The sequence below is a fragment of the Bidens hawaiensis genome, unplaced genomic scaffold, assembly GCF_021521415.1.
Source record: "Bidens hawaiensis isolate Kalapana, Puna unplaced genomic scaffold, B.hawaiensis_p1.1 tig00028821_1, whole genome shotgun sequence".
Classification (NCBI taxonomy): Eukaryota; Viridiplantae; Streptophyta; class Magnoliopsida; order Asterales; family Asteraceae; genus Bidens; species Bidens hawaiensis.
This window is the reverse complement of record NW_027505136.1, coordinates 292,914-307,660: the sequence shown is the minus strand read 5'-3', so window position 1 is coordinate 307,660 and position 14,747 is coordinate 292,914. Positions and strand designations below refer to the sequence as shown.

At 38.1% G+C, this 14,747-nt stretch overlaps 1 protein-coding gene across 1 annotated transcript; it reads left to right on the top strand.

Annotated features, from left to right (window-relative positions):
- The first annotated feature begins 13,327 nt into the window (after positions 1-13,327).
- Positions 13,328-14,339, top strand: LOC143610996 (E3 ubiquitin-protein ligase ATL15-like). The gene has a single exon (XM_077085327.1). It carries the CDS (start codon positions 13,328-13,330, stop codon positions 14,321-14,323), a length of 996 nt encoding a protein of 331 aa, XP_076941442.1. The 3' UTR covers positions 14,324-14,339.
- The last annotated feature ends 408 nt before the right edge of the window (positions 14,340-14,747 follow it).

The following is a 14,747-nucleotide window of genomic DNA, read 5'->3' as shown; positions in this document are numbered from 1 at the left end:
GACGAACTCATGACAAGCATCACCCCCTGATCAAGCAAGGAGCCGTGCTTTTGTGAGTAATTCGAATAAAGCACGTCATGATCCAAAGGTGGTATTGAGTATGTTGTAGTTTTAAACCAATAGGCTTCAGTGATATTTTTACGGTCGCCGATAGAAGTTAATTCCTGTTAACCTCCTACCATTTGGAAAGATACCGATTAGTGAAACTATAGAACCCTATACTGTAGAATCGCTAACGGTAAATCCTAATGGTTAACTAAATTGTTCGGAATTGTCCTATTATTCTGAACGATTAACCTTTCCTTATTGACCTACGACCAGTAAAGTTAGGAAGTTTTGACGTAATAGTTATCATGGATTGGCTAACTCAACATGGAGCTGAAATCAAATATGAAAAGAAGATGATTAGAAGCTCTCTTTCGGACGATGAAGCGATTAGATGCAGAGAAAAGTATTTAAAAGAAAACATATAGAAGATATTTCGGTGATACGTAAATATCCAGAAGTTTTCCCGGAAGAACTTCCTGGATTACCGCCAACCCGACAGGTCGAATTCAGAATCGATTTAATACCTCAAGCTGGCCCTGTTGCTAAAGCATCTTACCAGACTTGCACCAATTGAAATGCAAGAATTATTGGATAAGGTTTTATACGATCTGGTTAGTCACCATGGGGTGCACCAGTGTTATTTGGGAAATGAAGGACGGAAGTGTTAGGATATGTATTGATTAGGGAGGATTGAATAAAGTGACGATCAAGAATAGGTATTCACTTCTTCGAAGTAAATGATCTGTTTAATCAACTGCAAGGGGCGATTTATATTTAGAAAATTGATCTTAGATATAGTTATCACCAAATGAAAAATCCAAGAGGAGGACGTTGCAACAACAGCGTTTCGGACTCGTTACGGCCATTATGAATTCTTATTTATGCCGTTCGGGCTAACAAATGCGCCGGCAGTGTCCATGGACCTCATGAATCGAGTCTGTAAACCATACCTCGACCAAATTCGTCATCGTGTCTATTGACGATATTTTGATATATTTGCAACATAAAGAAGAGCACGAGCAACACTTAAGTATAATTTTAGAGCTTCTGAATCATGAAAGGTTGTATGCAAAATTCTCTAAGTGTAACTTCTGGTTGCAAGAAGTGCAATTCCTCGGTCACGTTGTAAACCATCAAGGAATACACGTTGATCCGAGTAAGGTTGAAGCAATTAAGAATTGGCAAGCGCCTAAATCGCCAAAGGAAATCCGCCAATTCTTAGGCTTAGCTGGATATTATCGTCGATTTATAGAGAACTTTTCCAGCATCGCCCAACCTTTAACTCTCCTGACTCAAAAGGATCGAAAGTATGAATGGGGAGAAGAGCAAGAAACGGCGTTTCAAACGCTAAAACAAAAATTGTGCCAAGCGCCGATTTTAAGTCTCCCCCGATGGAGACGATGGTTTTGTCGCGTATTGTGACGCATCGCGTAGAGGGTTAGGATGCGTGTTGATGCAGAATAATAAGGTTAAAGCCTATGCGTCCCGACAGTTAAAAGTACACGAGAAAAGTTATACTACTCATGACTTAGAACTGGGAGCGGTTATCTTCGCACCATCTTCACCGATCGTGAAAGTTTGCAGCACATATTCGATCAGAAAGAACTGAATGTGAGGCAACGAAGATGGTCGAGTTGTGAAGCGATTATGACTGTGACATCCGTTATCACCCCGACAAGGCTAACATCGTAGCCGATGCCTTGAGTAGGAAAGATCGGGTTAAGCCATTGCGAGTGCGAGCGCTGGGATGATAGTCCAGTCGAACCTTTCGGACCTGATTCGAGTCGCTCAACGTGAGGCGTTGAAAGAAGAACAATTGGAAAAGGAGGGACTTTACGGCAATGAGAAGAATTTCGAACAGCGCGTGGACGAAATTCTCTACTTCAAAAATCGGGTTTGGATCCCGACCCTCCATGACCTTCGTGATTTTATCATGGACGAAGCGCATAGATCGAAATATTCCATACATCCGGGATCGGATAAGATGTACAAGGATGTGAAGGAGTTCTACTGGTGGGCCGGGTATGAAAAAGAATATAGTCACGTATGTCGGCAAGTGTACGACTTGTGCAAGAGATAAGGCTGCATGCCGAAAACCCTAGGGAACGCCACAACGACAGAAAATTCGCCAATGATAGTGGGAATAAATTATAATGGATTTCGGGACGCAAATTCCCAAGATATATCAAAGGCATGATGTAAATTGGGTAATCGCGATCGATTAACCAATCCTCGCCTTTCATCCCAATCCTGACGATTACCACAATGAACTCTCGCCCAAGTTCATGATGGTGAAACAGTATCTCGTCGTGGAGTACCATTTTCAATTATCTCAGATCGAAATAGTCATCCTACTTCCATTATTGGAAGGCGGGGAAGGAAGCATCGAGAGCTTGAAGCTTTCAATGGTGAAGTAATTATCACCAATTTGTTAAATTGAAAATGGGCGTCACTCAAGCCACAAGATTTGAATCGATTCGAGAAACAACCAATCGGATTTATAATATTTAAGATAAGTTGAAAGCTGCGCGAGATTGGCAAAGGATTTATGCCAACATTCAAAGGAAACCATTGTCACTGGAAAGAGGTGACAAGGCATTTTAAGGCATCACCTTAGAGAGGTGATATGAGGTTTGGCAAAACCGAAAATAGCTCCTTAATATGTTGGACCTCATGAGACTATCTCCATGATTGGTCATTTAGTTTATCGATTAAAGTACTCCAGGGGCTAAGTACTATACATGATGTTTTGCCATGTATACGGATTGAAAATTACTTAAGCGACGAGGCAACGAAAGTACCAGTAATGGAGGTACTCATAGAAGACATGCCTGATATCATAAATAATTCCGTAGAGATAGTAGACGGGAAAACTAAACAGTTTGGACACACCAAGCTTTATTGATTAAGATTAAGTGGAATTCACAGCGAGGACCTGATTATACCTGGTAACGCGAGGGTGAATTCTAAAGGAAAAACCCCACCTTTCTCTCGGAAGGGGATAGTGGGCGTGTAAAATTTCGAGGACGAAATTTCTTAACGGGGGGAGAAAGTAACGATTCCGACGAAACCAGGTATGCCCTAACCAGTAGACAATAGTTACGCTATATTTAATGTCGGGTACAACGAATTACCATAGTAAAATATACGAGAATACATGGTTCACTGAATTGATTGTACGTGAATATATAATTCATCGTATTGAATATGCGATTAATCGATCGATAGTTATTGGAACCCGAATGAATCGAGGGTTCAATTATAGACGATATCTATAATATTTAGTGATTTTACGAAGCATTAATGCTTCGGGATAAGTAAAGTACGGCACAGAAAAAGAATTTCGATTTAATGATACGTCGGTACATTAAACGAAACCTTCAATACCAAAGCGAGCAAGAGATGATCGATCAAGCCGAAAAAGTTGCGCAATAATTAATAATATGATGTTTTAAGTTAATAAATGTCATGGTTAAGTTTTTAAAGTTTTTAAATTGGTTTTAAATAAATTTCATTTTTTAAGCCGAAAACGATCGTTTTAGCCTCGTTTTAAGCCGAATTAAACATTTAACCAAAAAACAAACTGAACCAGATTATCCAAAACATTATCCGGATTTCTGAAATCTAAACATGTGGCTAGAAATGGAGAAGTGGGTCCCACCCCACCCCTCTCTTTAGGCCGATCGGACCCAAGGGGGTTATACCCCATTCCATTTTCTTCTTTCTCATCAAACCTCTCAACATTCATCAACTCCTTCCATTTTATGATCCAAAACCCGAGTTTATAGCAAGAAAACCGAGGTAAAAAGTCGAGTTATTTACATGTTCATCTCGTTCCTTGAGTTTATTTGCAAGAAAATGAGGTTTCAAAGATGAAAACCGATTCTTGCATGATCAAGTGAATGTATACGGGTTATACAAAGGATCTTGGTCCAAGAAAGGAGTTAAACGAACCAAAAACGAATTTTTACGGTTAAATCTTTGTTTTTAAGAGCAATAACCGAAACTATAGTGTAAGAGGCTTGATCGTGAGTGTAACTTGCTTGGTATTGTGGTATGTTGGTTGTAGGTTCTGTATTTAGTGGTAGATAAGGCGGAAAGACGAGTTCGTAGCTTGTAGTGGCGGAAAACAAAAGGTATATTCGGTTTATGTTCGGTTATGGATTTTTGGACAGATTGTGGATGGTTTAGATTTAGGTCATGAAATTTTACAGAGGTGTTAATACATGAAAATATGAGTTCTGTGAATTTTTGGTAATTTTTGGACAAAGGATGAGAATTTGGTGAATTTAATGCTCGGTTTCGGCTAAAAATGGTGAAAACTAGTTAAATAACATGAAAAATTCTGGAAAATTCCAGATAAGCTTTTTATAACATTTATAAGTCACACACAAAATTTTAGGTCAGTTGGAGAAGTCTAAGTAGCTTTTCGGTTAAACGAGTTCTAGGGTTTTCTAGCTCGGTTTTAGTGAAATGGTATGTAAAAAGAGATTTTGGTTCTAGAAAAATTACAGGGGACTATGTGGATGGCAGGGGACATCCAGGAAAAATTTGGGATTTTTCTAAGTTCGTTTGGTATTTACGACATATTTAGTGTTTAAATGGTGTTTAAAAATAGATAAATAAATTTAGATATAAAAATTAATTCTGGAAATATTTTTATAAAATATCCCCTCTGGCAAAAAGTGATTTGTGTAAAATTTCAAGATCCAAGATTAAACGGATAATTATTTGTGCAAAAACAAACTTTTAAGGTTTAAAACGCGTAAACCGGTAAAGTTCGCCTAAACGAACTGACTGGTGTATAAAAACCCTAAAAATGAACTATTTTCATATAATTGAGTTAAACAAGTAAAAATGAATCATCCGAAAATAACTCGGATGATTTGAGTAATTTTACCCGATTTAACAGTTTCCCGGTGCGCTAAAGACGGAAACGGGTCCCGCGGCCAAACGGGGCGTCTAAACCGAGCTCTAATTTCACAACTTTAAATAAATTATCAGTCAACAACTATTTTCGGGCCGTGTGTGACCAAACTCATTTTGAAAAGAAAAAACGGATAACCGTGCTAGGCACGCAAAACAGGTAAAACAAACTAATAGTAATTTTGACTACTGAACTCTAAACGATATCACAATCTGAGTCCGGAGAAGTGTTTCTGGTTAACATTGTCCCCGGAACGAGTACAGTACTGGGTTAACAGTGTCCCCAGATGTACCGGTTAACACGGTTAAAGTTATATTAATAATGAGTGTATAGTAACGATCGTAGGGATCATATTACAGATTGGACATGTTAACTGATAATGACTGTTGTTACCTGCTTGCACGTGCTAAGGTGAGTTTCACGAGCCCCTTTTTCTGAATTGTTTTTAAATATTTTCCCGGGGCGGAAAGCATGTTACTATTGAAATGTTAAGTACATACTGAACGCATGGATTTACGTGTATTTATAAATATTTTATTGTACGAGAATCGTACGGAATGGGTACTGTACTGGGTTAACAGTGTCCCCAGATGTCCCTAGAAGTGTTTCTGGGTTAACATTGCCCCCGGAATGGTACTGTACTGGGTTAACAGTGTTCCCAGATGTCCCTAGAAGTGTTTCTGGGTTAACATTGCCCCCAGAATGGGTACTGTACTGGGTTAACAGTGTCCCCAGATGTCCCTAGAAGTGTTTCTGGGTTAACATTGCCCCCGGAACGGGTACAATAATGGGTTAACAGAGGTTTCACTTGTGGGCTCAGCATAATTACATCGATAATAATATATTATGATATGGATTTATCATGGTTTATTCAAATTGTGAAACTCACCAACTATTCGTAGTTGACCCGTTTTCTCACATGCTTTTCAGGTACAATTAAGATGAAGTTATTGCTTACGTGCTAAGTGCTAAGTGCTTGATGTGTATAAGATTTGCGTGTGGGATGTTAGGATACATTATATTACATAGAATTATGTATCGTTTTGTATGATTTGTGTATCACCTAGACGGTAATGAATTATGAGATAATGTAATTTGAAGTATATTAATGTATTCAGTTTTCTTTATAAACAATGTGGTTGATATCAGAGGTGTCTGTTGCATCCGTTTACGTTTCCGCTGCGGTTACGGGGTGTTACACAAACTTTTGTGATCAGTGTACACAGTAAATGGTACTCCATGGAGATAGTGCCTCCAAATCTTAAGTGCAAAGATTATGGCGCCTAACTCTAGATCGTGAGTCGTGTAATTCTTTTCGTGTACTTTCAATTGACGCAAGGTGTAAGCGATAACCTTCTTTCGTTGCATTAGTACGCATCCCAAACCCAAATGGGGCGCGTCACTAAAGACCATAAAATCCTTAGTACCTTCTATCAAAGCCAAGATAGGTGCTGGGTGAGTTTTTGTTTAAGTGTATCGAACGTCTTTTGTTGCTTCGTTCCCCATTCATACTTATTGTTCTTTCGAGTTAACGAGATTAAGGGAATGGCGATACGAGAAAAAATTTTCGATGAACCTACGGTAATAGCCGGCCAATCCTAAGAAACTTCGGATCTCAGTTGCCGACTTCGGAATCTCCCACTTAGAGATAGCTTCAATCTTTGCGGGGTCCACTTGAATACCATTAACGTTAATGATGTGACCAAGAAATTGCACTTCGTGCAACCAGAACTCGCACTTTGAGAACTTGGCGTACAACTTCTCGGTTCTTAGAATTTCAAGCAAGGTACGAAGGTGGGTTTCATGATCAGCCTTTGACTTTGAATAAATAATTATGTCGTCGATGAATACGATAACAAATTTATCCAAGTAAGGCTTGCAGATACGGTTCATCATATCCATAAATGCGGCCGGAGCATTAGTAAGTCCAAACGGAATAACCGTGAACTCATAATGTCCATACCTTGTTCGGAAAGCAGTCTTTGGAATGTCTTTAGAGGGGACTTTAAGTTGGTGATAGCCGGAAACGAAAATCGATTTTTGAAAAGAAGCTAGCACCTTGAAGTTGATCGAAAAGGTCATCAATACGAGGGAGTGGATATCGATTTTTTATTGTAACCTTGTTTAACGCACGATAGTCGATACACATCCTCATGGAACCGCCTTTTTTCTTGACGAATAGAATTGGCGCTCCCCAAGGCGACGAACTCGGTCGAATGAAACCATTTTCAAGAAGCTCATCGAGTTGTTTCTTTAACTCCTTCATCTCGGTTGGCGCTAAGCGGTACGGAGCTTTGGCGATCGGAGCAGTACCGGGAACCAGATCAATCCTAAACTCTACTTCACGATCGGAGAGGAATACCAGGGAGTTCATCAGGAAAGACGTCAGAAAAGTCAGAAACGATAGGAACGTCTTTGATTTCTTTTGGCTTAGACTCTTCAGTGACGTAGGCCTTGAATGCAATGCATCCTTGATTTAAACATTTGTTATCCCTAATCATAGAGATTATGCTAACTTGGCCAGTATCTTTGTCCCCTTCAATTCGAATTGTTCGTTTATCGGGGGCTTGAAGTTCAACAGTTTTGCTATTGCAGATGATACGGGCTTGGTTATCGGATAAATTTAAGGTATGAATCATATGTGATTTTACTTTACCAATCAATTGAAACAAGTTTGATTAGCCTTTGTAAATGCATAAAAACATAGAAATGTTATGGATATAATGGTATTTGTTTACAAGAGACGGCAATAGAATTTCACATGTGAACAACATACACCGTTATTCAATATAATGAAATTGTACATTTTTAAGCTCCGCTATTTTTCTCTTTAACTATAGTTTATCTCAATATGAGTTTTCCAGCAAGATATAAGATATATATGAATAAGATAAGAGAACGTTCACAAAATAGTCACATTTAACCAATTTATTCCAAAATAGCCTAAGTTTACAAACCCCCCCCCCCCAAATAGTCAATTTTATCCGTCGGATCCGATTGAATTATAATGTCGTCCGACGGAATTTTTGAGCCTTTAAAATCGCGCCACATGTCAACGTTTTAATGGATCCAACAGAATTTCTTAAAATTTGGTCGGATCCGACTGAATTTTAATAGTTCCGACTAAATTCCTCATCTTCTACCTCTTAAACCCTAAACTTTCATAACCAGCCTCCATCTCCATTTTTCTTATTTCTTCACAAAATCAAGTAAATCGTTTAGTTTTTCGAGGAGAACACAACCATAGTATTCAATTTCACTCTAGAACTCAAAATCAAAAACCCCAAAATTGAAAAATCTAAGGTTCGTCGGACAAATCAAACAGCCGGATCCTACAGAAGCATAAATTGGACCGTCAGATCCGACTGTCTTTTCCTCCGACGGTTCGTCCGACTAATCGGTTAGCCATAACCTTAAAACGCCTGTTATGGAAAACACATGCTACGTGGCGCGTTTAGATAGACTAAAAATTCCGCTAGATCAGGAATGGTTTCCATCGGATCTGACGAAATAATCTGGCTATTTTGAGAGTTAGTTTTGGTCTTGGGCTAGAATTGAAAAAACATGAAAAATGACTATTTTATGAATTTTTTCATAAGATAATATTATCTTCTGAATATGGTTTTTCTCTCTCTATTGTTCTTCTCATTCCACTTTGCTATATGACGCGTTTTACATCAAATGAGGATGCAATTCGTGTTTTTTTAAGAATGTTGCGTTGTATTTTTACGTGTATATGTTTTGTTAGAGAAAATCAGTCTAACTAGTTTTATACCCGTCCGGTGGACGGGCACTTTAGGTATAATAATATGAAAAAAAAGTATCTTTCTCTAAATTTTTAACAAAATAAGAAAATGTGTGAAATAGAAGTTCAAGCCTTTAAGTTAAACAAAAAGTGAGTTCTAACCGTAAAACAATCCTAAAACGATAAAAAGTATTACTGATTAAAAATATCAAAATGTGAGATTGTATGTTTACCCTGCAAAGGGGATCGATATGGCAGCCAAAGTTCATGCAGGATAGAAATGAATTATAAAATGGTTTACATGTTAAGTAAAAAATTTCGTATTTGAATTTTTTTTAAATAAACAATTTTGATAGGATGGTTGAAAAAACTATCAAATACAATACACAACAATTTAGATAGGATGGTTGAAAAAACTATCAATTTAGATAAGAAAACCCCAAATAAATAGGATAACATATTGAAGAGGTAGGTCCCAGCAGAGCTCAGTTAGACCCGCAAGACTCACCTCAAAGAGACGTCTGTGCAGTTGAACCCGCAAGACTCACCTGCAACAGGGACGTCTGCGCAAAGGCTAAACTCGCAAAGACTCACCTTGAAGAGAGACGTCTGCGCAGAAACCAACTGGATCCGCAAGACCCACCATGCTCAGAGACGTGACGTCCTTACGCGCAGTACGCAAGCTGTTCCCACAGGAAAAGCCTCCCAATGGTCGACGTACTCCGCCTGTTCCCGCAGCAACGGATACTAGCCATCAGGGAAGGCTACCCGCGCAGCAAGGCTACACGCACAAGGCACTTAACTCTTAAATAATTCAGTAATATCACCTGAAGAGGAGATGAGCAAGCCGGGAACACTCCCGCACAAAGCCGGGAAAACTCCCGCCCAAATGAGCCAGTCCGTACGATACTGGAGGATCTTTTGTACTGTACCTGACGAGGTATGGACAAAAGATCTGACCAAAGATACGACAGCTCACTGACAACAGTATGACGAGCAGCACGCTCTTGTACTGTATCACTATCAGCCGCTGCCTACTCACCAACCTGTCGGAGGACGTGCATAGCTTGCAGTTGGTGGAACAGGAATAGTACACAGCCGGCCTGGTCAGTATCAGCCGCTGCCTACCCACCAACCACCAGCATGGCATGTGCGTAGCCCACAGTTGGCAGAACAGGAATATTATACAGCTGGCTGTACCTGCTTGGAAACCTACCTTCGGCTATAAATACTCCAACACCTTGGAACGGTATCATCATCTTATATCTTCATATATTATCTGATATCTGCTATAGTCATTTCTCTTAATATACACTTATATTCAAGAGCAATCTAGTCTGATTCTCACGCCAGAGGGTGGTCACAAGGAGGTACCCCCCCTTCTCAGTGACAAGCTCACGGTGTATGTTTTGCAGGTCATCAGAAGAACAACCATCTTTGCCGGAACTAACCCTCGTGGGAAACATCTATTTAACCCCCAGATTATCCGTAATCTGCCCGGGGTCGATTAGTGTTTCTTCACATATCTTGCATTATATACTTGTAAACATCAAAACTTGTTTTAATTGTTTCCAATATTATACAAGAAAAAAGGAATTTAAAAAAAAAAAAGATTTCTTGCACTCAACTGCCCCGACCATCGCGTTGCCAGTAATCTACATCTCAGTCTTCAGGTTCTGGTTCTTATTCAAGTTCGATTTCTCTTGAAACCAACACAACTTTAGACTAGAATTGGTAACTATAGCTTTTTTTTTCTGACTCGACGTCGGAGACAACTAACCCAACAACCCATCAGAAGCCAACAATTCCGGGAATGTCAACTTCGCTGACAGGCCATGGGAGTAGTATATTGTCATGTCATAGGCTTGCACCGATGTAGAACACGAACCTGACCAAATCATGAATACAAAAACTTGGGTACTCAGGGTTAGGAATATCAAACTTAAAAGCATAAAATCAACGTAAACAGCATAAACAATATATAAGCTCAAGTAGTTAATAACATATTTAACTTGAATGATTGAATTTCTAGCTAATTAGCAAGGAGAGGGTAGAAAAACATAAAAAAAAAATAATAAAATGAATCAAGCGGCTAAGGTACCCGTGAAGAAGTAGAGTGATGCTTCAGGCATGAAAATCAACCGCTTCAAAAATGGTATGCATCAATATCTACACCAAAACATGATTAACAACTGATATAATCGATACAAATAAAACGCAATGTTTCAAATAAAGCATAGCAAAATGGACAGGTTAGGTAAGCAACTGGTTAATACGGGGGTTTTTAAAGAAATATCAATCTGGTTTAGGTGAAAATGGGTTCGACAAATATAGGCAGCAACGGTAATGAAAGATGCGATGACCTGTAGGTGGTGGCGGCAGATTGTGTCGGTGGGGGTGCTAGTCCGTTTGAACACGTTCCAAGTTAGCTTGCTTCATAGGAGTGACCTATTTTCACCCGAATCAAGCCATTTAGCCAAAAGTACTTACCCAAATCAACCAGTTATGGTCATGATTTTTGGGTTTAAACAAATAAACGAATTAAAAATGTGCAACCTAATTATTTTTCACACAAATAAGCAAATGTATGCAATAATAGGATGTTAGACTATTTACTTGAGCTCTAACTTTTCATACCAATACTTCAAGAGACGCTTTATCTAAATTAAAAAATAAAAAAAATAAATAAAATTTATTAAAACGAAAATATAAACTAAAGCAATCTTACCTCTGTGTTGCAATATTAAGTGGAATAGCAACAATTAATCAGGGTGAAGAAATACCAATTGAGAAGGCTGTTTAAACCACGTTTTCCTTATTCCGTGTTCGGACTGAAATGATCTGGCTCCGATTACCATCGGTGTGAATATGGTAAGTGAAAACAGCGAGCACCAATGCAGTGGTTCCCTTCTTTTGATCCACATTCCAGTGGATGGAGGCCTTTGAACACGACAGTTAAATCATTTAGCATCAACCATAAATACACAAACAAAATAATAAATAATAAAAAATCAAGCATCAGAACACATTCAGTCTAATATTTAGCATAAACAATTTGGGGAATTAAATAGAAGGCACCGTCGTCAACATGAACCTGCCAATCAATTTCCCAGATAACCTTTAACATACACCTGCAAAATCGATTTGCAAAGACGCTGGTTGAACTCAAAATCAATATTTAACCCTAGACTGAACCCATAAAAATCAACGATCGAGCCCCAAAATGAAAAGACGATGTCACTAGTGGTGGTTCTTCAAGATCGATACAATGGAAGTTTGAATGCTACATGAACTGGTGATGTAAAAAAAAAAAAAAAAAACTATCCAATTATCTCGCTAACTACAACAGTAGATGAGAGAGATTGTAAAACCTTCATGAACCGCTGCTTCTAGAAGAAATTTAGATACTTTAAAGGGTCAAGATTAAAAGTTCAATACTTTCTAAGGCTGAGTTCTTCTAAAATTACAGTTATTATTAGGAAGAATAATATATTATATAATTATTTTAATTATTTTTTACAATCCAACGATAACTTCTTAAAAAAGATTTATTTTTTGTTTCAAATATTAGTCTAGCACATTTTATGAATCCATAAAAAAATTTCCATCTATATTTCTCTCAAAAAAATAAATAGATGATAGCAATTTCTTTCAGCGTTTGCTAAGCGATCCTAACCTAAAACCGACTTCAAACACCAACCCAATTCCGACTCCAACAGCTTCGGAACATATATGGTCTATTTAACAATAGTCGGTTTGAGTGAGTTAGAGTTTTTAACATTAGTTTATGTAACTTTTTTAGTTCATGTTTGCGTGCGGTTACTTTATTTACTTATTATATAATTTTAAATTTTTATTTATATGACTTTTATTATTTATTTAAATTTATGTACTAAAACTTATTTTATTTTTAAATAATATAAAATAAAAAATAAGATACTTAAGTAAATGTATTTTATTTATAAAAGTATTGAGTTATAGAAATAAAATATAAAAGTAGTGATTATATGAAATATAGAGGTGCTTAAAGATAAATGTAGTGTTGAAGAAAAATTAAGAGCTTTTAATGTTTGAAAGTGAATAAGTAGAAATGTGATGTGACCGTTGATGTGTTCAGTTTGTTTTTTCTCATCCACTGTTGTGGATGATCTAATGAAAACTTTATTTTCATTTCTCTGTCCATCATCTCACTTTCAGAAAGAGAGTTAGGATTCCTTAAAAAATTAAGAAAATGACATGAAATTTTCACATTCTCTTCTTGAATTAATATGTTTCCATCAAGAATAATAGATGCTCGAAATATCCTACAAAAGATAAAACGAATAGCCGTCCTTGAATATGGCATCATTTTCCAAATTTAATCCTTAAATTCTCATTCGACCTCGTAATAAACGAAATAATAATCTTAAACCAAAGTCCTTCAGTTTTTCCTTACGTCGTGTTCCACCTTAATATCCACGAACTTGTCAACATGGCACCAATGTTTTGGTAGTGGTAATACACAAAGCCGGTACATCATTTCCAAGCTTATTCTTTGAATTACTTCATTTTGCTTCATGCAAATCTTCATTTTTGCCAATGAAATCAAATGGGATATTGTAATAATAATGTTGTTTTCTGCGAGTAATTACGCCGCCCCCACTGGTGAAGCAATGGCATCATCGCCAATACCAGCGAAGTCTTATACCCCGTTCAACCCGATAATGGCCATTGTGCTCGTGTGTCTTTTAAGTGCATTCTTTATGCTTTGTGTGATCTCCACCTACTTCCGCCATTATGCGGAAACACAAATCAGACTTGCAGCAAGTACCGCCCATGGCAGTGAAACAGGGTCCATGAGAATGGTGGCGCGTGGGCTTGACCCTGCGGTGATCGCCACCTTTGCGTGTTTTCTATACTCAAGCGTCAAGGGGATAAAGCTAGCGCAGACGGTGCTGGAATGCGCCGTCTGCTTAAATGAGTTCCAAGACCATGAAACCCTTCGCTTGCTACCAAAATGTAGCCACGTGTTCCACCTGGACTGTATTGACACGTGGCTGGCTTCACACGTCACATGCCCGGTGTGTCGAGCAGATCTTGTACCAAGACCTGATGAACTTAGTAACTCGGAACAAGGTATTATGTGTTTGGACCCGGAGAGAGAAAGCGCCTCAACTGAATTTCTTCTCCCAACCGAGTCCAGACACATACCTGACACTACTCAAATGCCGCGTTCACATTCAACGGGCCATTCAGTGGTGATTCAGCCCATTGAAAATATGGACCGGTACACACTTTGGTTACCACATGAGGCACAAGGTCTCTTCATGAACATGGTCACGAGTCTTCCAGCTAGCCCTCATTCGGTGGTGTTTCCGATGGAGAGTAGTGAAAAGATGAGCTTTCGAAGTGTTAGTGTTGGTTCTACTAGAAGACTTGATTACACTCAATATGCACGGTCTAACCCTGCAAGACCAGGTGGTGAGACGTCAAGGGTTGGGTCTAGCGTAGCCCGCGGTAGAAATGAAGTGACTCTGACTTCAAATTCACAAGGGTTTTTTAGATCGGTTAGATCACCTTTTAACCGTTTCTTTGTAGCATCAAATAGGAATTTGGATGTATAAGAATCGATCAAGTCTACAAATTGGTAGAGCTCAAGTTTTGATTGTTTAATATTACTAGTTCTTGTAACAATTGGTAGAGCTGAAGATTTCTTAATTTGTTATCATATTCATGAACTTACAATCAAAGATATTACAATTACTACTTATAGGAATCAAACAATATATAACTCTGGAAAGCCAAAAGGTCACCACTAATGAAGATACAAGTGTATAGCCTTTCACTAAAACCATAAACAAATGCTAGCAAATACAAAGTTAATTAGTAATAATGTAAATGGTCTCTAATCCTAGTAGCATCATGTGTTTATCCCCCCCCACCAAAATAGAATGGATTAATTCAAGCCCACAAAGTATGCATTAGGTGGATTTTAGGGGTGAGTGTTCATCATAAAAAAAATACAAAGTAAATGATAATAACACCATA

Coding starts and splice junctions, on each gene's coding strand:
- LOC143610996 (XM_077085327.1), top strand. CDS start 13,328: ATGTTGTTTTCTGCGAGTAATTACGCCGCCCCCACTGGTGAAGCAATG.